This window comes from Trachypithecus francoisi, unplaced genomic scaffold (assembly GCF_009764315.1).
Source record: "Trachypithecus francoisi isolate TF-2019V2 unplaced genomic scaffold, Tfra_2.0 Lachesis_group19, whole genome shotgun sequence".
NCBI lineage: Eukaryota > Metazoa > Chordata > Mammalia > Primates > Cercopithecidae > Trachypithecus > Trachypithecus francoisi.
Genome location: NW_022681464.1, coordinates 8,734,421 through 8,759,189, shown reverse-complemented (window position 1 = coordinate 8,759,189; position 24,769 = coordinate 8,734,421). Strand labels below are relative to the sequence as shown.

Below are 24,769 nucleotides of genomic sequence, written 5' to 3'. Positions count from 1 at the left end.
CTCAGAGGAAGTCGTGGGTCCTTCCGCATGCCTCCTAGAGCCTCTGCCACCACCTTCAGGGCTTTCAGGTCCTACCCTACTGGAACTGCACACCTCTTCCCTGCATTTGATAAGAGCACATTCCCAGTATCCAAGCAATCCTGATATCAAAAAATTCTATTTCAATGAAGGCAAGCTCATATTTTTAAGTTAATGAAGATTAAAAGAGTGATGCTTCAAAAAAAGATTTCCAAATACCACTTTCCAGAATAAAAGAGACATACTTGTAATCAGGACATGTATATTTTAGCCCAATCTGGCAGCATGGTATATTGGAAAGAGAATAGGAATGTCAGAACACTAGAATCTTTATCCTTGTTCTACCACTAACTGTAATCTGGGTTAGCCAACCTCGTTCAGTCTCAGTTTCTTCATCTACAAAATGAAGACAACTCCTCCACACAGGTTTAGTAAGATAGTTAAATAAAGAACATACAGTAGAAACTCAACAAATTATTCTCTTTTCTTTCTGACACAACTTCTCCCCATTTAAAAAACTGTACATTTCTCAAAATGGTGGGTAGTAATCAAACACCCACAAAACTACATTATAATTTCCTGATTCCATGACTTTTCTCACCAAGTTCTTCTTAACTGGAAAGGGTTCCCCTCCAATTCATTCAATGTTCCTGATCCTCCCATCTCCTCTTGGTAGTATAACAGCCTAAGTGTAAGTGAATCTGCTCCATTTTTATGGGAGTTGGTTTTATTTTTCAAACTCAATTATTAACATTCTAATCAAGCCTCAATATTTTCTCCCACATTTAGCTCAGTGGCAAGTAAACAGAAGGATGTGAGAGATGCTAACTGATTTCTCCCTCATACTTTCTATGTAAGGAGATATAAAAGAAAAATTATTGTGCACTTTTTTTTTTTTTTGAGACAGAGTCTCGCTCTGTCGCCCAGCCTGGAATGCAGTGGCCGGATCTCAGCTCTCTGCAAGCTCTGCCTCCCGGGTTTACGCCATTCTCCTGTCTCAGCCTCCCGAGTAGCTGGGACTACAAGCGCTCGCCACCTCGCCTGGCTAGTTTTTTGTATTTTATAGTAGAGATGGGGTTTCACCGGGTTAGCCAGGATGGTCCTTGATCTCCTGACCTCATGATCTGCCCGTCTCGGCCTCCCAAAGTGCTGGGATTACAGGCTTGAGTCATCGCGCCCGGCCTATTGTGCAATTTAAAAGACCATTACAAGGACATCCTACACATCCTAACTCACTAAACCAAGAGCATCAATTAGCATTTATCAGGCCTTAGTCACTTTATTTTTCAGTATCATTTATATTCTTATAAAAAGAGTCAGCTCTTAAAATATTTTTATTAATAGTTGTGTATTATCTACAACATTAATTACAACAGATTATTCTAAGCCTAAAGCTATCTTCCCTCTTCTTTGTATTCTTTGCATGCCCAAATAATACAAAGAATTGTGACTTAATCATGAAGATTCCTTAATGGGAAAAGACAAAAGTTCAGAATTCTACCATAATATATCATTCATTCCCACACTTACTTTTATAGGAAAGTTAATCATTTATAAAAAGTCAAATTCCCCAGAATGTTTTGTTGCTTTACTTACAGGGCACATCAAGGATACCCGAAGGCTAGTTGTAGCAATTTCACTATCAGGATCTGCAGTAAGTTTTTCTTTAACTTTAAAGGGAAGAGAAAAAAAAAATTTAAAAAAATTAAGGGTGACAAAGAAATGGAATTATAGAAATATACAGCATCTTAAAACAAAATGTTAAATATTAATGTATTGAAAACACAATCACACTCCCAATGTAAGTTAAATAAGTATGAACATGCAAATTCTTTGTTTAAATTCTTAAAATTTCTTTTTAAAAGTAAAACTGCTGGTAAGCAAGACTTTCAAAATAGAAAGCTGTGTAAGACTTAAGAACAAAACAACAATTAGGAGAGGAAGCTGGAATGCAGCAGTACCCTGAGCCTCAAAGCTTTTCCAACACACATTCATCACAGTTTTTATTATGCACTATTGTTTGTTTCCAACAATTACTAAATTTGTAAACAGAAAATATAAAAATATTCTTATACTTCCTTTGATAATTAAAAACTACTATGTGATAATGTCTACAATTTTACTCACCAGTAATGTATATAAATTAGTATATACACAAGCTAACAAATATATAATATATTGATGTGAGCAATATTTAAAGCATTAAAGCATCTCATACGCTCAATCTTTTTTTTTTTTTTAAATGCTTGGTCTTATAAACATTACTTACTTAGTGCTCTGGAATGATCAGGGTTTCTAATACCTTTCATTTTTAATCTCTGTAATAACATGGCTGATGTAAGCTGCCGTACAAGATATACAGACATGGAGTAATTCTACAAACAAACAAAAAAAACCCTGCATTAAAGATGAGAGATAATATTCTCTTTGTTTACATGAAATACTTATTTAAGAAACTCTGGTTTCTAAAAATAATATTCAAAATAACTTTCATGGAATGGTCAATGACTGCAAAGGGGACAAAATTCACCAGGCTATTTCAGCGAACATAAAAGCTCAATCATTTAAAAATATTTCTTGATCATTTATCACTTTAAAACATTCGCTGCTATGGGAACATAGGTTGGGTCAATGGTTTCCAAACTATGGTTCTTACTTAGCAAACCTGGTACCTTAGGGGACACCCTGAAAATGTACCCTCCTATGACTAACCAGAATCTTGCTAACCAAAATCATTCTGCTTTTATTGACTTTATGTAACGGGGCTTTCATATTTTCACTTAAAAGAGGAGTTCCACTGTAGAAACAAATTTCAAATGCCAGTGGTCTGAATTAACACTGCAAACCCAGAGTTCAAAGTTCTAATTCTGGCAGAAGAGATCACCTGCTACGTGGCCTTTGAGTAAATCACTCAAATGAACCAGTTAGCAGCTTTCTTCTGAGAAAAGCTTTGATAAATTAACTCCTGTACCCCAAATGGGTATTTTACTGACAAGCAGCAGCTACTATAGTATGTAAGACACATGAAGATATGATAAAAATTAAAAAGTCAATGCCAGAAAACAAGAGTGTCCAATCCCATACCTGTTAGATCTGGCACAAAGGAACCTTCATTAGCTATTTATAGGGCTATGAAGAGATAACATATAATTTCACATAAATGCTAAAAAAAACCCCTATCTTCCCATTTTATTAAATATATTCATTCAATTGATTCTACAATAAACATAATCCTCTCAATAGTTGCCAAACTAAGTATTTTAAGTATCTTTTAATGTTCTTTTAAATATCTAAATATCCAATTTACGGTGTAAATTTTAGGTCAATTAATCATTTTAATTATAAGGAAAGAGTATTGTCCCCATTACATGGCAAAAGTTTTCAATGTCTACAATCATTTATTCCAATGTCTGTAAAGTTACTCCCAGCTCTGCAATTACCTTGGTGGTAAAACAAAAAACTCTTGCTATAAATAATGCCTCAATTTCTCCATCCATAAAACAGGACTATTATTCTGTTTAGGAACATGTAATAGGAACACTGAAATTGATGCTTCAGGTAATATTAACACTGAAGCTGATGGTGAGAAATTAACTGAAGTCTCCTTTCTATTCATTATTTCAGTTATATAAACAAGTAATTCTAAAATGTAAATTCCTTGTTGTATTAACTGGTATCTCATAATTGACATAATTCATTATAAGACCAAAAATCAGCCGAAAGTCAAGTTCATCAACTTGAAGGTGTAGAGAAAATATTATAATTCCAAATAAATCTTTTTATACAGATGCTCACAGATTATCTGAAATATCAGTTGTTTATATAAAGGCTAGAACAGATTATTTCTAATCACAACATGTGTACATTTAACCATTTCTCCCCCAAACTGATAAAACTTTCTTTGTTCCTCTTCATAAATATTTATCATCCAAAGCTTCCAGTTTATTAAAATACTCAACACAACATTACATACAATTGTGGTTAAACCATTACCTTAAGAAATATAAATATGTATATTTTCTTTCTAGGAAAATAAAGAGACAATATTCAAGAAAACTCAGAATTAAAGTTTTTAACTTTAAGAATCTCCATACTGCCGTCTCTGAACTGAAAATTACTGCTTTTTAGAGATTACAATCCACAAACAAAAAGAGCTGAAGCCAACAGCTTAAGAAAAAACACAGTGGGTGGGGTCACTGTCCTGCTACCCAAAACGGAGAGCTTTTACCTTCCCAATTTCTGATGCCCAAGAAATGGAAATTTGGTTTGGCACAGCTGAAGATAACCTAACTAAAGATGTAATATTCAAGGGGCGTCCAGGGCGCTTCTGTTCAATCCCATTTTTAGGTGGTGGTGCGTAGCCCTATAACCATAAGAAAGAAAAATTATTTCAAATTATCTGCAGGAAGATTAAACATTTTCTCCAAGATAGATACAGGATCCTGCCCAATTTCGGTTACACTATTTTTATTTTAGCCTAAAAATCATACAGCCCTTATTATCATTATCAACCCAAAACAGGAAAATAATCTTTGAAAAAAAGTTACAAAATATTTCACAAGTCCAGAAAGGTAGGAAAAAAATCCATGTTCCATCATTAAAATTAAAGATGCTGACATTTTGCCACACTGGCTATGAATAGTTTTTCTTTTTTATGGGACACCAAGCTTTACAGATAAAGTCACAACTTTTTATAATGATTCATCCTTAGCAATCCCCATTTCAAATACATGCATATATTGGGGGTGGGAAAGAAAGAAAGCAAACTGGGAATTGAGGGGAAAGAAAGAACAAACTAACAAATTTCATTTTTAAACTTTGGTGAGTGATAAAAATACTTTCCACTGCATTTTCTCTGGGTGGAACAGAAATGGTAATCTTTTAACCCAGGTCAAGTTAACAAATAAGGATAATCAGCATTTCAACTGTCATTAAATGAGCTTGATGGCTATCAGATAATACTGCTATTTATGCTTTAATCTACTTTTATCTAGTCATCAATCATTTGTTTTAAATAGCAAGTATACTCATTTCTGATTCTCAGTGTATCCAATTCCCAATTACCACAAGACTTCACTCTGATTTTTCAGAGCCAAAATAATATATTTTTTAGAAAATTAAAATGCCTTAGCTGCAAAAAATCTACATATTGAAAAGTAGATACCATACTTCACTAACGCTAGGATGTCATTGATGTAATTTAATTATGTACTATTGAGAAAGAGAAAATACTATGTATATATAGCAAAGAAATGGAAGCAAAATGAATTAACATATTCCCTTTTGGACATAAGGATCTTCTGAATCACTTTTCACTCCATCATTAATCCATACATTTTTCCACATAACACTCTCCTATGCACAAGTAGGAATTTTAGAGAAAAAAGTATCTTGTAAAACTGTACTTCATTCCACTAATGTCTCAGATTTCTCTGCAAGTCACTGACACCATTAACTGGATCTTATGAGAATCCATCAATGAAAAGTTTTCAGACAACAGCCAGGATTCATGCTTCTTTCTCAAAATGTCCTTAAATTATTTGTTAACTGAAAAGCCAGGAGTACAGCTAACTAGTCACGCCATGGCAATAACATCAAAGTTGTACAAGTGTAGGCAACGATAATACATCACAGCTGACACCTGGTCACCAGCAATTTTAAGACACTTCTGGATTTCAGCAATGCTAAAATATGCACCTTAGGAACAATGAAAACTAGTACTGGTAGTATCACACGGCAAAGAGGACCACACCCTGTCTATCACAACATGGGAACTGTCTCATAAGGGGCAGGACAGTAATTATTAAATGGTAGTCCACATGGTAATGTGCAATCTATAACTTGCAAAAAAATTTTGAAAATAATTAAAAACGTTTGAGCAGGGGAGTAAAAGACAAAGAGAAGAACTTAAATAACTTGCACTTGAATACGGAAATGAAAGAGATAAAGACAGTGTGTGTGAGTGTGTGTGTGAGAGAGAGCGAGAGAGAGAGAGTGTAGGAAGGTTATGCCCATCTCAAACTGCTCAAGCGAAAAAAAAAAAGTTGCTCAGAAAAAAAAAAAAAAAAAAAACGCCTAAGAAAAGTCCTCTTAAAAAGACTCAAAAAGTTGATTCAATGAGTAACAAGTACAAGGAATATCAATACCAGTATCTAGGTAATTCTGAACGAAACTTTTGTTTTGCCTGTTTTGGGCCTGGAAGATAATTCTGTCTGCTGGTATGTCCACTAGTAGGTTAACCAAATAAAAATGATACAGGGTCTGTCAGGAGGATAAAAATAACTCATGAACTAAAATGTGCACTCTGGAAATTAGAATTTAAGACATAACACAGTCTGACACAGTAGAAAAGGGCAACAGAAGCAGGGAGAGTAACACACATGTAAGAATGAAGTGTCAGCAAACTCAGAATCATGTTAGTCTCGCTCAGTGTAGTGTGTTTTCAATCTATTCTATATCCCATTTGAGTAGTGTGACTTTACTGGTAATTCTGAGTTATCTGATAACCTGTATTCTACCTCTAACCATCAGCACCACCCCTACCCAACCTTCAATTTCCTGGTTATTGAGAATATATTAATAGTTGGAATTTTATAAAATATAAAGTTTAGCCTTCACACATTATTTCTAATAATTTTCCATATTTAAAGCAAAAATAAAGTCAAGTTCATGTGACAGGGAACCAGTGGGGCAAATCTGTAAGCTTTCTAAGCAAAGGCTGCTGGACAGCACCAGCAGAAGACTTTGTGATGGTCCTGTGACACACTCAAATAATTTTTTATGTTTCATGCTCTGATGACACCCTACCCTACTTGCAACTGTGACAAAAGTTGTCCACAATTATTCTACTTTAACATTTTCCTCCAAATTTTCTAATTACTACTACTTGAATACTTCTAACACAGATTTACTTTTTAACTTTATGGAAATTTTCAAACATACACAAGAAAGGAACAAACAGCAGGGACCCACCAACCAGGTTCAATAATTATCAACATGTTGCCAATCTTGTTTCAAATGCTTTTGGCCCCAAAGCTAATCTGCCCTAAAACACACACGCCACAAAAATACACATTTCTTTTTGCCCTTGAGTATTAAACTCAAATTCTAGACATGCCATTTAACCCAGATATTCAACATGGATCTCTAATAAGACTTTAAAAACCCACAGTATTACAACCCCACAAAAATAACCACAGTTTTTAAAAATCACCTAATACCTTGTCTTTCGATTCAGATTTCCCAGGTGCCTCAAAATTTATTTTCCTTTTATCCTTTTATTATTGAAAATTTTAAACATATACAAAAATAGAGAAAAAAGTATAACACGTATATATCTATCAGTTCAGTAATTTACTTATCCATGAACAATCTTTACTCTACCCAACCCCCACTCCAGATTATTTTAAAGCAAATCTCAGATATATTTTCTATTTTCTCCATATGTAGTTTAGTATAGTCCTTTTACAGCTTGAATCAGAATTAAAAACTAGAGCCCCACACCACAGTTATGTCTCTGAAGTCTCCTTTATTCTATAAACACAATCCCTGCCGTCTCCAAACACACTTTTTCCCCAATGCTGTTGTTCTACTGGAGAAACCAGGACTTTTGACCTGAAGAATGACTTCGCATTTTAGATTAGGTATTTTGCTGCCTCGAAGTATGAGATTTGTTGCTCTACCTCCCATATATTTTTAAAACCAGTAATTAGTTGTATAAGCTTGATTAAACTTGGGGTCAAAATTTTAGAAACAAAAAACTTCACAGAAAATGTTGCATACTTCATATGGTGCCACATCATAAGGCACAGAAGGTTGTTTGCCCTGTTTTCAGTAGTGTCAAGACTGATCAGGAGTTCAGGGGATGTCAGCCTGATCCCTCCACTATAAAGTTCCCCGTCAACTTTTGGCATCCACTGACGATAGCTACCTAGACCCATTATATGATTATGAATTGTGGAATAATGATTTTCTAATTCTATTACCCTTTTGATTGTATTAGCCAAAATGTTTCCATAAAGAGCTTGACCAAATCAACAGCTGGTCACCTTGAAATAAATGATTCTCTTTCTTAATCTTCAGAGCAGTGTGTTAGTGCAACCTCCAGTGGCTTATTTTAGTATAATTATTATAAACACACTTACATATTTGATAGTTTTGAGTCTACTATAATCATTATTGTTTCAGATGTCAAAATTATCACTTCTCAGGTAAGGAGGTGCCTCTTCAAATTGGGGTGAGTGCACACAAGTATGTGTTTTAAAAGAAGAAATGTTGAGTTTATGTCAGTCCTGATTCACTGTGAGGCAGGCCATCAGGGTGACTAACACACAGCATCAGGAAACATAAATCCATGAGCTCAGAAATAGAATTTATAAGGTGAAGCGGGCCAGTACTGGTAAGTCTTCTGGCTGCACCAAAAGGAACTACTTGGAGATTGTTGCCAGCTGAATTACAGCACATATCCTCTCTACACTCTTTGGGTCTTTCAAAGAAATATTCTTGTCAACTCTTCTTCCTTCCTTCAACCTTAGAGCTACCCAAGTTTTACAGACATTTCTCACAAATTGTTTAGGAGAAAAATAATTCAGCTTCTTAAAATAACTTCTAAGCAAAGAGGGCCTTTTTCTTTCTTCTGCCCATTAAAAACATGGAATGTTCTCATCTGGCTGTCAGTCTGTAGAATGGCAGCCCTTGGAGTCAAAGATGGGAGATGGTCTCTGCAGCAGGTTCTTGTCTGTCCACACTGCATGTCACCATCCCACAAGCCCTACTATGTGCTGCTGTCTTCCTTGCACCAAGGGAACCTGGAAAATGAATGCATGAAGGTGTTTTGTAAAACTCAGCATCTTGATGTAGGTTAAAAAGCACATATGCTGCTTGTATCACTATTTGATCCTTAACAGTCTAGGGACACGTTGCCATTTTCAAAGTAATACCATTTCCCATTCCTATGTTTACTTTGTACATGCAGTACAGTGGTCAACTGCCACGGGTCCATAAACACTGGATGTTACCGTAAGATCATACACATAAGGACTTCCTCCAGGACATAGACAAATGCAACCATATTCAGGGCTCTAATGGGCAATTCATGACTGTGTCAAGCTTTTCCCTCCAGGATTCATGGTTCAATAAACCAGGATCACTGGCAAGGACCACCTATCAAACTTCTTTTGTGGTTTGTTGATGCTTCTTAAAACTGGAACAAAGTCCCTGAGGCTCTCCATGGTGCAAGAGCTCAATATAACTCCTATAGGGCCACAGCACCTTTCTTCTTCTGAGGCTGCAGCATACTCATGTAATTCTTAAAAACTGCAGAATCTTGTTTTACATTAAAAGACTCCATATATTTCATTATCCCAATCAATAGCAATTGTGGATCAAGTGGTGGTTTAAGATGTTTTCCATCAGATGCACATGTGAATTTCTGTCAGTTGTTCTACAGGACTTTACGGAGCTAGGGTAAAAAGACTCTTTGGGAAAGGCAGGCATTTGATTTTCTTTGGGATGGCCCTATAAGGGTCTGGCAAGTCCTCCCCATTGCCTTCTGTTTTTGAGATATGTCTTTGCAGTTCTCTCAATGTTTCATTTCTTCTCCTCCTTCACAACTGCCCATGGAGCTGCTGCAGGCCCCTAGCTCCAGGCATGTCAGACTCATTAGACAAAGGGTGTTTTGTGTAGTAGTCAATATGTTCATAAATAGGCTAACAGAAGTAATCAAGGGTTAGTGGGTGCTTTGGGGCAGAAATCAGCAGTAATTAAGTAACAATGCCCCCAGAGCAAGTACTCAACTGCCTAATTTCTTCTCCCTCAAAAGAACTGGAAGAGTAACAAACTCCAAGCCATCCTCAGTGGTGCTGTAGACCTACAGAAAGGTATCATCCCAAAATGTGACAATGACTGGTCCATTTGGAAATTCTGGTAACTTCTATGTTTACACATCTGTAGCCACCATATTTTCCATAGCAATGCCACAGAGTTTAGGCACAACCTCACACAATTCAGATGCAGCTCCCATCACTGGCACAGTCACATGACGATACAGGGTAAGTCTTCAAGGTGAGTCCAAAGATACCAAGAAGCCCTCCGTTGTCTTATTTTTCATCATAGATAATGGGAGGGGCAAATAGCAATGAGAGTCAAAGGTCAAAGAAATCTTAAGAGCCAGGCGCAGTGGCTCACACCTGTAATCCCAACACCTTGGGAGGCCAACACAGGTGGATCGCTTGAGCCCAGGAGTTCAAGACCAGCCTGGGAAACATGGCGAAGCCCTGTCTCTACAAAAAATACAAAAATTTGCCAGGCATGGCGGCGCATGCTTGTAGTCCCAGCTACTAAGGAGAGTGAGATGGGAGAATCGCTTGAGCCTCTAGGAGGCTAAGAGTACAGAGTGAGCCGAGACTACACTAATGCACTCCAGACTGGGCAACAGACCTGAGAGCATTCTTTTTTTTTTTAATTAAAGAAAAGAAAAAATGAAATCTTAGCACATTCAGGGCAAAGAAAAATGGATATGAAAAGGCCATGGGACAGGTGCACAGGGATGTGTTTTAATCTGTTTTGCCAGGCTTTCTTTGCCACACATGCAGTATCTTTTTTTTTAATTTCATTTTTTCACATAATTTTTTAAAATTATACTTTATGTTCTAGGGTACATGTGCACAATGTGCAGGTTTGTTACATATGTATACATGTGCCATGTTGGTGTGCTGCACCCATTAACTCGTCATCCATTTACATTAGGTATATCTCCTAATGCTATCCCTCCCCGCTCCTGCTACCCCACAACAGGCCCTGGTGTGTGATGTTCCCCTTCCTGTGTCCAAGTGTTCTCATTGTTCAATTCTCACCTATGAGTGAGAACACGTGGTGTTTGGTTTTCTGTTCTTGCGATAGTTTGCTGAGAATGATGGTTTCCAGTTGCATCCATGTCCCTACAAAGGACATGAACTCATCCTTTTTTATGGCTGCATAGTATTCCATGGTGTATATGTGCCACATTTTCTTTCAGCTCTAAGTAGGGCTGCTTCTTCCCTTGGTTCAGATCTTTGTGCAAACCAGCCAAATAAAAGATAATGGACAGGCACGGTGGCTCATGCCTGTAATCCCAGCACTTTGGGAGGCCGAGGCAGGCAGATCACAAGGTCAGGAGTTCGAGACCAGCCAGCCAACATGGTGAAACCCTGCCTCTACCAAAATTACAAAAATCAGCGAGGTGTGGTGGTGGGCACCTGTAATCCCAGCTACTCGGAAGGCTGAGGCTGGAGAACTGCCTGAACCCGGGAGGCAGAGGTTGCAGTGAGCTGAGATTGCACCACCGCACTCCAGCCTGGGTGACACAGCAAGACTCTTACCTTGGGTGGGGGTGGGAGGGGAGCGGAAAAAAAAAGATAGCTTCTGAGAATCTGGTTGCTAGTAGCTGGAAACCTGACAAAATAAATGTCCCACCTGGGGAATCATGTATGGGCCACGTAAGCAATCCTCCCTGACCATATCTACTCAGCCTCTGCAATTCCCCTTCACTCCCAGGACTGTCTCAATGGATTTCAGTCTCATACGCATCTTTCAAAAAGAGTCAGTCAGTGATGCAGTGTTGCTCAAGCCCTTCAAAATTCACAAAACAAGTATTTCTCAGGTCTCTAAGTCCACAGGCTGTGTATATGACAAATGAGCCTCCTGACAACCATGAGAAGTCAGATGCCTCTGTCTACAAGACCACGGTCAGTTTCAGTCATGGACTTTCTTCACTTTGGGGCTCAATTCTTAGCACTTGGCTCTGTAGAGCCCAGAGTCCTAGATCATATTGTCTGACTTGCTTGGCTACTCATGAGTACTGCTCGTATATTTAGTCCAGAGCCCAGTCTCGTGTTCAGCAGGGATATTACACAGCTTCCCCATTTCCTCAATAGTTGCAGAGTGTCAGCTCTGGTGAAATGACAACTGGGGCTAGTCATGAGTCACTGCTCTCTTAGGGATTCACTTACAGTAAACACACCTCCAGTTTTATAATGCTTGACGAACATGCCATGTTGTACTATTTTTTTGATTATGGTTTTGCTGGCCTTCTTAAGGAATGGTACCAATTTAGTAATGTATCCAAAATGGAAACCAATACATAGTCCAGTTCTACGTTTTTTATTTTATTATTTTAAGACTTGACTATCAGGATTTGAACAGTCAAAAGCCATCCATTAGGCCAGAGACAGGCTGTATGCATTTACATTGTATACATCCATGTACTCTCACTGCTTAAATGTGTTGTCAACCAACTATCATTGCACCCACCCACCACAAGTGAATGCATCATCAAGGCCCAAGCTGGGAATTCTTGATCTCTGTAGTTAGCCACACTCAGCAGCCTCTGCTTTTCCTCAAGCCATCCACAGGCAGGCCCAGCTAATCTAGACATCCCACACATGCTGTCCTATACATGAAAGTGCCCAAGTCCTTCCCTTCAACCATGCTGTTTGATATGATCCCAAGAGTATTTCACAGCATCCTTGATTTCTTAAGTAAGATGCTCCAGGCTTTAGCCAGGAGCAGTGGTGCACAAGTGTAGTCCCCACTACTTAAGACGCTTAGGTGGGAGGACTGCTGGAGCCCATAAGTTCAAGTCAACCCTGGGGAACATAGCAGAACCCTGTCTCTTAAAAAAAAAAAAGATATTCCAGGCTCATCTTTTCCATCTCCTTCAGATCTGAAATAAGCCATTTATTATTTATCCAAGGTGGCATGGGTTACTCTAGTGGAAAATAGTATTTAATCTAGATGCTAAAACTGTTCACTCGTATTCAGTTGTCACTGTTTCTAGGCCTTGTCAGTGTTTATATTAAACTTATATGCAAATCTGGTGAATAAAAAGCAACTTACAGGCAAAGGAAATAGCTTCCCATTTACTTTTATACATAGACTATTTGGATAGTTATCTTCTTGAGGGCAACTTGTCTCTGCCAGGCAAAGTCTGCATTAATAAAAGAAAAAAGTATTCTTAAATAGCGTGCTCAAACATTCTCATGTTTTAAAATTCAGAACTACATGCATATAGTAAGCAAGTATAAAACTAAGGTAACAGAAAATTTCAAACTCACCTCAACTGAACTTGGACTGTATAATCTCTCCTACCACCTGGCAAAAAATCCCTGTTGGAAAGAGAAAGAAAATGGGTTAAAAAAGCACAATAAGAATTCTCAGAACAGTCTCACCAGGAGGAAAAAAAGGAAAAGCATTATTTGTATTTTTCTTATTCCCTGAAAGGTGAACAATAGACTGTCAATAATACAAGCCTTAATCAAAACACTGTAATGATGATAAACCTGATTTGCTTAACTTCTAGCCATGTCTTTATGGCAATTTTAAGGTAGTTTCAATGCACAGGAACTTCGATGATGCAAAATTTATTTCAATAGACATCAAACTTGGTAACATGCAAGGAAGCAGACTAAGTTCAGAGAGTTTTAATCAACAAGTCTGTTTGCTTAGAGCATTCTAATCACTTGAAGACTTTTTTTTCTTTTCTTTTTGAGACAGAGTCTCGCCCTGTCGCCCAGGCTGGAGTGCAGTGGTGCAATCTCAGCTCACTGCAAGCTCCGCCTCCCAGGTTCACGCCATTCTCCTGCCTCAGCCTCCTGAGTAGCTGGGACTACAACGCCTGCCACCACGCCCAGCTAATTTTTTTGTATTTTTAGTAGAGACAGGGTTTCACTGTCTTAGCCAGGATGGTCTCGATCTCCTGAATTTGTGATCCGCCTGCCTCGGCCTCCCAAAGCGCTGGGATTACAGACGTGAGCCACTGCGCCCGGCTGAAGACTTTTTTTTAAATAGAAAGACCTATACACTGGATATTCTTATTGATGTCAAGTACAGCCTAAGCATTATTTTTTATAGTTACTAGGAGGATACTAATATAGACCCAGGATAAAGAATTAGTGCCTAGAGTCTCAGCATCTCCATACCATGCAACTTCATAATTATGTATCCAATTAAAGATACAGAACCTCTTACAATTTCTAGATGAGAATCTAATCGTCCCATGTGAAATATATTTCGTACTGAACCCTCCAAACTCTTGCCACGCAACATGGAGTCCACAGGGAAGCAGCACTGTTATTCCTTAGGAGCTTGTTGGAAATGCAGACTCTCAGGCCCCATCCTAGACCTATAGAATTAGAATCTGCATGTTAACAAGATCCTCAGGTGACATGCATACACATTACAGTTTTAAGAGTTATTATCCTCAGCCATTGTCATAAATCTTGGACTCTGTCAGAGAGAAGATCACTAGAGTATAGTCCTTTCTTGAGAAGACTGGAGTACACTGAGCCCTCATGGTGCTCTAACTGGGCCAGTCTTTTCACTGTTCCCAATCCTCGAGCTCCACTGGAAGGCATTAAAGCACAGCAGTGACAACCACCTTAAGTTCTACAGTCCCAAGCTATACAACATAGTGCAAATCACTTAACCATTCTGTGCGTCAGTTTCTACATCTGTTAAAGATGGAAAATTACTGCACCAACCTCATCAAGTTGCTGTGACAATTAAACATGCTAACAACATATGTCAAGTGCCTAAAATATAAGATGTGCTCAACACATGGAAGCAGCTGGCTGCTCTGACTGTTTCCACTGCTCCCACTGTTCTTACCAAGAGCAGCTATCTCAAATGGCTATTCAAAACATCCCCATATCTTTGACAATACTGACCTCTTCTGAGCAACCCATATCACTCCACTTATGCAAATCAAGAAACATTTCATATTCTGGGCGCTGGAGCTTCAAAGATAAATATAACACAGTATTTGCTTCAAAGGATTTATATGCTAAGCAGGTAAGACATACAACACGTAAAATAAAATATGGTAAGTGGTACAGTACATTATGAAAAGTAAGTGCTACAGAAAAAGGGAAAAGTTTTGTCTTGAAAGTTCAAGGTCGTTATCATAATTAGTCCAATCTAACTAGAAAACAGGGTTTTTTCAGCAGTGGTTCTGCCTACTTCTGCTTAGTGGCTCTACTAGGAACATGAGTAACTGTGGGTATCTAGTACAGTAATTTCCAGCAAAATAGAAAGGCCAGAGATACAGATCAGAAACTTGTTAGTTGGGAAATATGATGTGAAGAAAGAGAAATGACAAGAGATGAGCCTAGAAAGATGGATGGAAGCATAAAGGGTTTTGAACAGCTCACTAAGGAGTTATACTTTATTCTGGCAAGGGAAATTAACAAAAACTGGAAAATACAATGTGCTAAATATCTTCACAAACATTATGAGTAATGACCAAGGCATTTTCTGACATTCATTTTCTGCCCATCATTGTTCTAGGAACTTTCATATATTGGTTCATCAGATATAAAAGAAGCATTTACTATATGCTAAGTACTGTAACGGGTTTTGAGATGATAAAAATGAGTAAAAGATGCTGCTTTCATTAAGAAGGCTGCAAATGCAAGCAATGAAATAAATGCAATGATGCCTTAACAGAAAATAAGTACATGGCAAAGTGAGAAACAAAGGAAACATTAAAGCAAATCTGGAAAGGCACCACAGGGGACGTATGACCTGAAGTGGCCCTTGAAACATGGCTCAAGAGGTTTGCCAGGCAGAGTACAGAGAAAGAAGACGGCAAAAGTGCAAAGATGTGAACACTATGGTTAACCTAGGAAACACAAATGGGAAAGCCTAGTCAGAGCACAGGTTGTTAGAAAAGCGTAACAGGAGATAAGATGATTAAAAAAACAAAACAAAACAAAACAAAAAAGCAGAGCAAGATGTTGAAAACAACTGCCAGGCAATGGAGTGTGGACTTTATGAGGTATCATTAGAGTGTATTTAAAGCATCAAAGAGAAAAAAACCGAATGGGCTCATGCCTGTAATCCCAGCACTTTGGGAGGCCGAGGCGGGCGGATCACAGGGTCAGGAGATTGAGACCATCCTGGCTAACACGGTGGAACCTCGTCTCTACTAAACATACAAAAAATTAGCCGGGCATGGTGGCGGGTGCCTGTAGTCCCAGCTACTCGGGAGGCAGAGGCAGGAGAATGGCGAGAACCCGGGAGGCGGAGCTTGCAGTGAGCCGAGATCGTGCCACTGCACTCCAGCCTGGGCCACAGATCAAAGACTCCGTCTCAAAAACAAACAAATTAAAAAAAAAATGGTAAGACTTGATGAATGACTAGATGTGAGAAGGCAGGATAAAGGAAGGGAAGTTTCCAGGAGGGTATCCAGGTTTTGGAATGCTGCAACTGAAGAGATGGCCATGCTACTCACCAGGACAAGAAGAGGCAGAGCAAGTTACAGCATCAATCTTCCAAACCACCCAGAGAGGTGGTGATCATTATTCCAATTTTACACGCTGAGAAAGTGAGGTTTAGTCACCTGTTTAGGGGCATACAGACCTAAGTGGTTGGCTCAGAATTCACTCTCTACTTAGTATTACTCTAAAGACCATACTAGCTCCCTCAAAGGCAGAGTTGCCTTGCTAAGTTTTAAATATTCAGAAAGACATAAAAGAATCAATGAAGGGCCGGGCGCGGTGAGGCCGGTGGATCACGAGGTCAGGAGATCGAGAACATCCTGGCTAACACGGTGAAACCCTGTCTCTACTAAAAATACAAAAAATTAGCCAGGCGTGGTGGCAGGTGCCTGTAGTCCCAGCTACGCGGCAGGAGAATGGCGTGAGCCTGGGAGGCGGAGCTTGCAGTGAGCCAAGATCACGACACTGCACTCCAGCCTGGGCCACAGCGTGAGACTCCGTCTCAAAAAAAAAAAAAAAAAAATCAATGAAGTGCAGCAAACTGAGAGGATGTTGTCAATGAAGAGTGGCCTATCACAAAGAGGCCTCTGTCCAGGCAAATTCAAATGCCATTAATGAAATGAGTAATGCAGAAGGAAATATACTAAGCAAAAATCTCCTTGAGGCCAGTTTGTTTTTCAACTTTGCATCTTTGGTGCCTGGAATATTGTCTGGTCCATGGTGGACAGTTAATAAATGTGTGTTGAATGAATGAATAAAAGAACAAAAGACAAGCAGGTTTGATGGAAGGCAAGTTCAATTTTAGATGTGTTGTGCTTGATGTCCTTGTAGGTCAAAGGAGAGGCACTGAAAAAGGTGTCTGGAGGGAGGTGTTGGTAATTTCGCAGCCACCAATATAAAAATAATAAAACACATTAATGAATATTATCATAGAGTAGCAAGAAGAGAATCCCAGACTGATTCCTGAAAATGGGTACAAGAAGCCAGTGTGAGGAATTGAGAGAGCATGGTTAAAAATATACTAGCACCAAATGGAAGGAGCAGCGCTAAAGCCAAGAAGAGAACTGAATCCAATGTTCAGTCTTCGCAAGATTTAACAGAAAGAAAAAACTTGGACAAGAATGTATTCAAGCCTCTAGTCTAGATCTCACTACCACTACAGGCAAAGGGGAAGGAGCTAGAAACACAGCTGTGGTTTTCAAGTTGGCTGCATACCAGAACCTGGGAAACTTTAAAAACCCCTGATGTTTGGGTTCAATCTTGAGATTCTAATTTAATTGATGTGGGATAAAACCTGAGTATGTGAATTTCCTAAATCTCCCCAGCTGATGCTAATATGCAGCAAAGTTTGAGAAACATGCGGAGAGAAGTAGTTAAATGACACGAGAAGCATCATCCGAATCCAGAATGTAAAATATGCTAGAGACAAATAAATCACTTTTTCTGGAAAGTAGTGTTATAAAATAAAGTCTAATGAGAGAAACCAGGGCTCCTTGGAGAACTGATCAATTCCACAGTTGTGGCAGCGAAAATACAAGATAAGCCTGGAGCATTTCTGGTGCAAGAAATTAAAGAGTGCTCAAAGTGGGTTTCAGGGAGAGAGGTATATCAATAGGGCATAGGAGCCAACCTCAAAGAACTTCTAATAGACAAAGAACAATTTGAGCAATATAAATTATTGTAACATTGGAATATAACCCATAGAGCACCCATGAGTCCACACTGTTATAAATGAATAAATGGGCTGGGAATGGTGGCTCACATCTGTAAACCCACACCTGTAAACCCAATAGTTTGGGAGACAGAGAAGGGAAGCTCACTTGAGCACAGGTGTCTGAGACTAGCCTGTGCAATACAGTGAGACCTCATCCCTACAAAAAACATAAAAATTAGCCAGGTGTGGTGTTGTGCACTGTAGTCCTAGCTTCTTCTGGAACTGAGATGGGAGGATCGTTTGACCCCAGGAGGTCAAGGGTGCAACAAGCCATGATCACCACCACTGCACTCCAGTCTGGGCAAGAGCAATACCTTCTCAACAACAACAACAAAAAAGGCTGGGTGCGGTGGCTCACACTTGTAATCCCAACACTTTGGGAGGCCGATGCGGGCGGATCACCTAGGTCAAGAGTTCAAGACCAGTCTGACCAACATGGTAAAACCCCTTCTCTACTAAAAATACAACAATTAGTCAGGCATGGTGAAGAATCGCTTCAACCTGGGAGGCAGAGGTTACTGTGAGCCCAGATTGTGCCACTGCACTCCAGTCTGCGCAACGGAGCGCGACTTTGTCTCAAAAAATAAACAAACAAAAAATAAACAAAACAGTAAGTGAAAGAAAGAAAAGAAGACAGCTCCTCCTCATAAAAATAAAATAACCCCAACGTAAAAAAGATTAAGGACAACAGAAAATCATCACTGGAACACAAGAATGTTTCTGCTAAAGTAACTGCTAAAGCCAAGATTCACAAGTGAACGCTAAATTAATCTGCAAAAGTTTGAGGAAAAACAGAATACTATGTGCCTAGTTTCAAAGTTATCTTCGCAAAATATTTATCATTAACAAAGGAACAAACAGTAACTTTACAGTGCAGATACCTGGCAGCTGGTATCAGCCAAGAGATCAAAGTTAACATCACCAAAAATGAGATATCAGTATTATGTTGCCTGATATGATACCGAGAAGGGCACATAACTTGAGGTATTCTTGCCAAAAATGCACAACCTCCATCTAATCATGACAAAATATCAGCCATATCCCCAAATGAGAAAGAGTCTACAAAACACCTGACCAGTTGTGAAAGACAAAACAAAACAAAACTAAGAAACTGTAGCAGATTGAAGTAGAGTAGGATGACTCAACAATTAAACGTGATTTGGGATTGTATCTAGGAACAGAAGACGTTCATTGGCCAAAAAACTGGTGAAATCTGAATAAAATCTGTAGTTAATAATACTGTACCAATGTTGATTTCTTGGTTTTGATCATTGTACTATGGTGATATAAGATTTAATATTAAGGGAAACTGGGATAAAGAATATACGTCCTATTTCTGTAATTTTTAACTAAATAAAAATTACTACAAAATGCAAAGTTTTTACGCTGGGCATGGTGGCTCACGCCTGTAATCCCAGCACTTTGGGAGGCCGAGACAGGTGGATCACTTGGGGCCAGGAGTTCAAGACCACCCTGACCAACATGGCGAAACCCCGTCTCTACTAAAAACACAAAATTTAGCCAGGTATGGTGGCGCCTGCCTGTAGTCACAGCTACTCAAGAGGCTGAGACAGGAGAATCGCTTGAACCCAGGAGGCAGAGGCTGCAATGAGCCGAGATCATGCTACTACACTCACTCCGGCCTGGATGACAGGGCGAGACTCTGTCTCAAAAAAAATTATGTCATTAAGCACAGAATTTCCCAAACTTACTTAACTGAAACAATCTTATTTTTGAAAAACTCTTATTATCATCTCAAAGAGTGTTCTAATGAATAGTTGAAAAGGAAGTAAACAACTTGAATTTACTCAATTCCTTGTTCTGCTTTTAACATTACAGTCCCAAAAAATCATTAATCTCCAGAAGCCTTAGTTTCATTATGCTGAATCTTTTAAGAATGCAACTTTAAAGAGTCATATAAATAATATTTTGTTAACACTAAAGGTGTGTGTGTGTGTGTGTGTATACATATATATATATTTTTTTGAGACAGAGTTTCGCTCTTGTTGCCTAGGCTGGAGTGCAGTGGTGTGATCTCGGCTCACTGCAACCTCTGCCTCCTAGGTTGATGTGATTCTCTTGCCTCAGCTTCCTGAGTAGCAGGGATTACAGGTGCCCGCCACTACGCCTGGCTAATTTGTTGTATTTTTAGTAGAGATGGGTTTCGTCATGTTGGCCAGGATGGTCTTTAACTCCTGAACTCAGATAATCCACCTACCTCAGCTTCCCAAAGTGCTGGGATTACAAGCATGAGCCACCGTGCCTGGCCTTTTAAAAAACATTTTTAATTGGAAAATTAAATGCTACGGATTTCCTTTTCTTTCTTCTAACATCTCTTAGTTCATCTGCTCTTTACAAATGGGTCTACCAATACTTTTCATATATCTAGTAATTTTTTGGTCAGGATGACTATACAGCTCACTTTACCCATAATTGCCTCAGTTTATGTTCTTATTTCAGAATAATTATTAGTAATGTTTACTTTCACTCTCAAAAATGCCCCAGTTTGGAATGATAAAGCTTATGGTCACCCTGTCTTTGGGCTATTATAAATTCTTTTTATATTGTTCTACCTAATTTTTTTTTTTTCAGTCGGGGTCTCACTTTGTTGCCCAGTCTGGAGTGCTGCAGCACGATCACAACAGCTCACTGCAGCCTCGACCTCCCAGGCTCAAATGATTCTCCCACCTCAGCCTTCTGAGTAGGTGATGTTAATTTCTGTGTTTCTTGTAGAGACAGGGTTTCACCATGTTGCCCAAGCTGGTCTGAACTCCTGGGCTCAAGTGATACGGTCACCTCCCAAAGTGCTAGGATTACAGGCGTGAGTCACCACGTCCAGCCCGGGAATAAATTTTTCATTTAAAAAATTATTGTCAAATGTAACAAAAAGTAATCTAAAAGACATTGAGGTTTTATTCAAAGGTTAAAAATTTTTTCTAATACACAGTATTTACTTAATATTTGGCTGACTTTAGTCAAAGTATACTACCCTTTCATAAAAGAAACAGGTCAACTGTTATGGACTGAATTGTGTATCCCCAAACATATATTGAAGTCTTAACCCCCAATGTGACTGTATTTGGAGACAAGGCCTGTAAGGAGGAAATGAAGGTTAAATAAAGCCACAGGGTAGGTCCCTAATCCAATATGACTGTGTCCTTACAAGAAAAGAAACACATCAGAGATGCATTACTACAGAGAAAAGGCCATCTGAGATGTGCAAGCCAAGGAGAAAGGCTTCAGGAGAAATCAAACCTGCCAAAACCTTGATCTTGGACAGAAGCCTCCAGCATTTTGAGAAATAACAGTCTGCTGCTTACACTGTTCTCAGTCTGTGAAATTTTGTTATGGCAGCCCTACAGGTGAATAAACCAATATTCATGAGAAATACATTCCAAATATTCCTCTTACCTGGATATGCATATCTCTCTAACTTGTTGAGGTGTCAAAGCAAAAATAAAAAACTTCTCTTGAAATCGCTGAATACTGCTTTGAACTGGGAAGAAAAAAAAAGAAAGATAATATTTCAATAACAAATCCAACACTACAACCACCTGCAATAACCAGGCATTTTTTTATGAAGTACCTGCCTAATTCTGAAACGTTATGGTTAAAATACTCCAAAATCAAGAAGTACTAAACTGCATTCATCTTGGAATCATGAGTAAAGTCACTACAAAGGGATTTCTTTAACGTTAAGTATGTAACCTCATTCTTTATTCTAAAATACTAATGCAGGCTGGGCGCAGTGGCTTATGCCTGTAATCCCAGCACTTTGGAAAGCCGAGGTGGGTGGATCACCTGAGGTCAGGAGTTCAAGACCAGCCTGACCAACGTGGAGAAACCCCGTCTCTACTAAAAATATAAAATTAGCTGGGCGTGGTGGTGTGTGCCTGTAATCCCAGCGATATGGGAGGCTGAGGCAGGAGAATCGCTTGAACCCAGGAGGCAGAAGTTGCAGTGAGTCAAGATTGCACCATTGCACTCCAGTCTAGGCAACAAGAGTGAAACTCCATCTCAAAAAAAAAAAAAAAAACTAATGTACAGTAAAAATGTAACAAAACCCTTCAATATTACATTTCATTCTTAACTATAATATTATCTAATGAAAGGAAGTAAAAATGCTCCCCAGGAGAACTCTATCCAATAATTAAATGCTTTTTATTTTTCTTTGTTGTATTTTGCTTTTGGTGCCCTATATTTATTACACAAAATACTCATATGAGAAAATTTTGAATGTCAAAACTTTTAAGTTTTGAAGTTATTAAGATACATAATAATTTGCATGTGAAAGTCTGCCCAGTTAAAAAATATTACTTAATGAAGTCATCCTTATGTATATTACCTGAAATGTATTTATGACTTCACAAAAGCCTATAATAGGTTAATAACGAATTATTCAATAATGTTCTAGTGTCCATTAAAACAAACATAAAATTTAATATATATATATAGAGGCCTCAAGTCTTTTGCTTCCTAACAATTACAACAATCACCCAAGTAAAGGCAAAATGGGGACAGGCACAGTGGCTCACGCCTGTAATCCCAGCACTTTGGGAGGCCAAGGCACATGGATCACCTGAGGTCAAGTGTTGAAGACCAGTCTGGCTAACATGGTGAAACCCCATCTCTACTAAAAACACAAAAATTAGCCAGGCATGGTGGCATGTGCCTGTAATCCCAGCTACTCCAGAGGCTGAGGCAGGAGAATCACTTCAACCTGGGAGGTGGAGGTTGCAGTGAGCTGAGATCGCACCATTGCACTCCACCCTGGGTGATGAGGGAGACCCTGTCTTCAAAAAAAAAAAAAAAAGGCAAAATGGTCCTTGTGTATAATACTGTCCAGTTTTCCTGCTACATGAATATAAAAAAGATGCCAATTGAATATCCAATGTCAGAGAGGTTCAACCACAAGTCACATCAAGTCAGAAAAATATTAATTCCCTAGCTAAGATATTCTTTTCTTTAAGCACAGGCAGTTTATTATATCAATTATTCTCCTAGAAATCATGTCACAAAATGGTTCATATTTTTTCAGGACACTTTAAAAAGGAGGGAAGAGGGAGATGCCGTTTATGATGAAGGCCAAAAAGTAAAATAAAACTTTGGATTATAAACATAATTATGGAGCATCAAACACAGAAACATAAGTAAGCCTCTTCATTTCTCCAGTTTCTATTTACTCCTCAACCCTTTTTTTCTTGTTCAGACTCCACTTTTCATTCTCTATCTGTGGCTAAGGTCACCAATGACTTCTTAATTGCCAAATGTAACAACCTATATTTTGAGATTACAAGTAAACTTGCTACATTTTAATCTTAATTAATTAATGACATGAGCATCCAGTCTCTTGAGCCAGAAACCTAAAAAGGTCTAACATAAGTACAAATGGAGAATTAAAAGAAGAGAGTTCAAAATGAGGCATTAAAAACTAAAACTACTTGCAGAAATAATGAATCAATAATCCTACCTTTGATGGAGATGAAAAAAGGATTTACAAATCAAATTCCATGTAAAATAATACAACGAACTACCTACTCGCATCATAATCAAACTACTGAAAACCAACAACTATAAAATCTTGAAAGCAACGAAAGAAAAAAGAAACAAGGGAACAATACAAACCAAGGCCGCTTCTCATCAGAAGCAATATAGGCCAGAAGGTATCTTTAAAGTGGTGAAAGAACAAACTCAACTGAAAATTCAATACCCTTCAAAAGCAGAGTGGAAGAATAACTTTTCAGGTAAACAGAAGATATAAGAATTTGTTGACAGCAGACATGCATTACAAGAAATGTAATACAAAATTACCAGGATTATTTAAAAACATAAATTCAAAACTGGATTTCTGGGAATGAAAATCTTACAGTAAATAAGTGTAAATGTAAAACAGTATGCTGTATTTTCTTCTTGTAATTTCCTTCAAAAGACTGTTGAAAGCTAAAGTGATGGCATTGAAAGGCAGGATTTCTAACACAGGGAGGAAATACGAGAACAGCAAAAAGAATGGAGGGGGTAGATAAAGGAAATTATCTCCCCAACAATTGTATTTCCTGCTTTTTTCTGATAAACCTGATTAACTAAATCTCCCTAAAGACCAATCCACTCTTAGCGTGCCAAAAGCAGCAGGTATCTATACCTGTAAAGTTGGGCACAAGACCCTCTGTGAATTCATCAGGATAAATGCCAGTATTTGAGGCTCTGTCTGAATGACTAGAGTCAACCTATCCTTAAGTTTCCAAAAACCATGAACCTTAACATTTGGAATGAGAATGGTTCCATAGTCATGCTGTACATGTATGCTCGACATGTATTTTTATATCAAATTGTACTTACATGTTGCACATATGCAATATATATGTACAATTTAGAGAACTGGCAGCTTAATGTTAGTAGTCTGTGTCATAATAGACATATTCTTGGTGTGCCTTTTATTTTTCTGACATATCTTTGACTTTACCTATATTTGCTGTTGAATTTTCAATCCAGATTATAATCTCAAATAACTACCCTGTATCTACAGAAAAATGGATTTGTGTCATTGCTATATACTATAACTAGACTCCAGGAACTTACAGCAACAAAAAATAGCGTATATGCTAATACAAATCTAATGTGTATTAACATTGACAGTTTTTAGGTAAGTCAATTTTATAATAGAACAGCAGCCAAAAGCATACCAAACTTTCCATAAAGTAAATTTGTTAACTAAATGGTCATTTTAACATAAATCATGAGAAAGAATGCAGGATGCAAAGTAAAGTATGCAGGTTTTGCAGTTTAT

At 38.3% G+C, this 24,769-nt stretch overlaps 1 protein-coding gene across 9 annotated transcripts in view; it reads right to left on the bottom strand.

Moving 5' to 3' along the window:
• Positions 1 to 24,769, bottom strand: part of PIAS2 (protein inhibitor of activated STAT 2) — a 104,828-nt gene that overhangs the window by 30,592 nt on the left and 49,467 nt on the right. For all 9 annotated transcript variants that reach the window (XM_033177814.1, XM_033177815.1, XM_033177821.1 and 6 more), the window contains 6 exons: positions 21,397 to 21,481; positions 13,110 to 13,160; positions 12,892 to 12,982; positions 4,247 to 4,381; positions 2,288 to 2,393; positions 1,615 to 1,688 (listed from right to left, as the gene is read on the bottom strand). In XM_033177814.1, the coding sequence (XP_033033705.1) occupies positions 1,615 to 1,688; positions 2,288 to 2,393; positions 4,247 to 4,381; positions 12,892 to 12,982; positions 13,110 to 13,160; positions 21,397 to 21,481 (542 nt within the window). The remainder of the gene's footprint in view (positions 1 to 1,614; positions 1,689 to 2,287; positions 2,394 to 4,246; positions 4,382 to 12,891; positions 12,983 to 13,109; positions 13,161 to 21,396; positions 21,482 to 24,769) is intronic.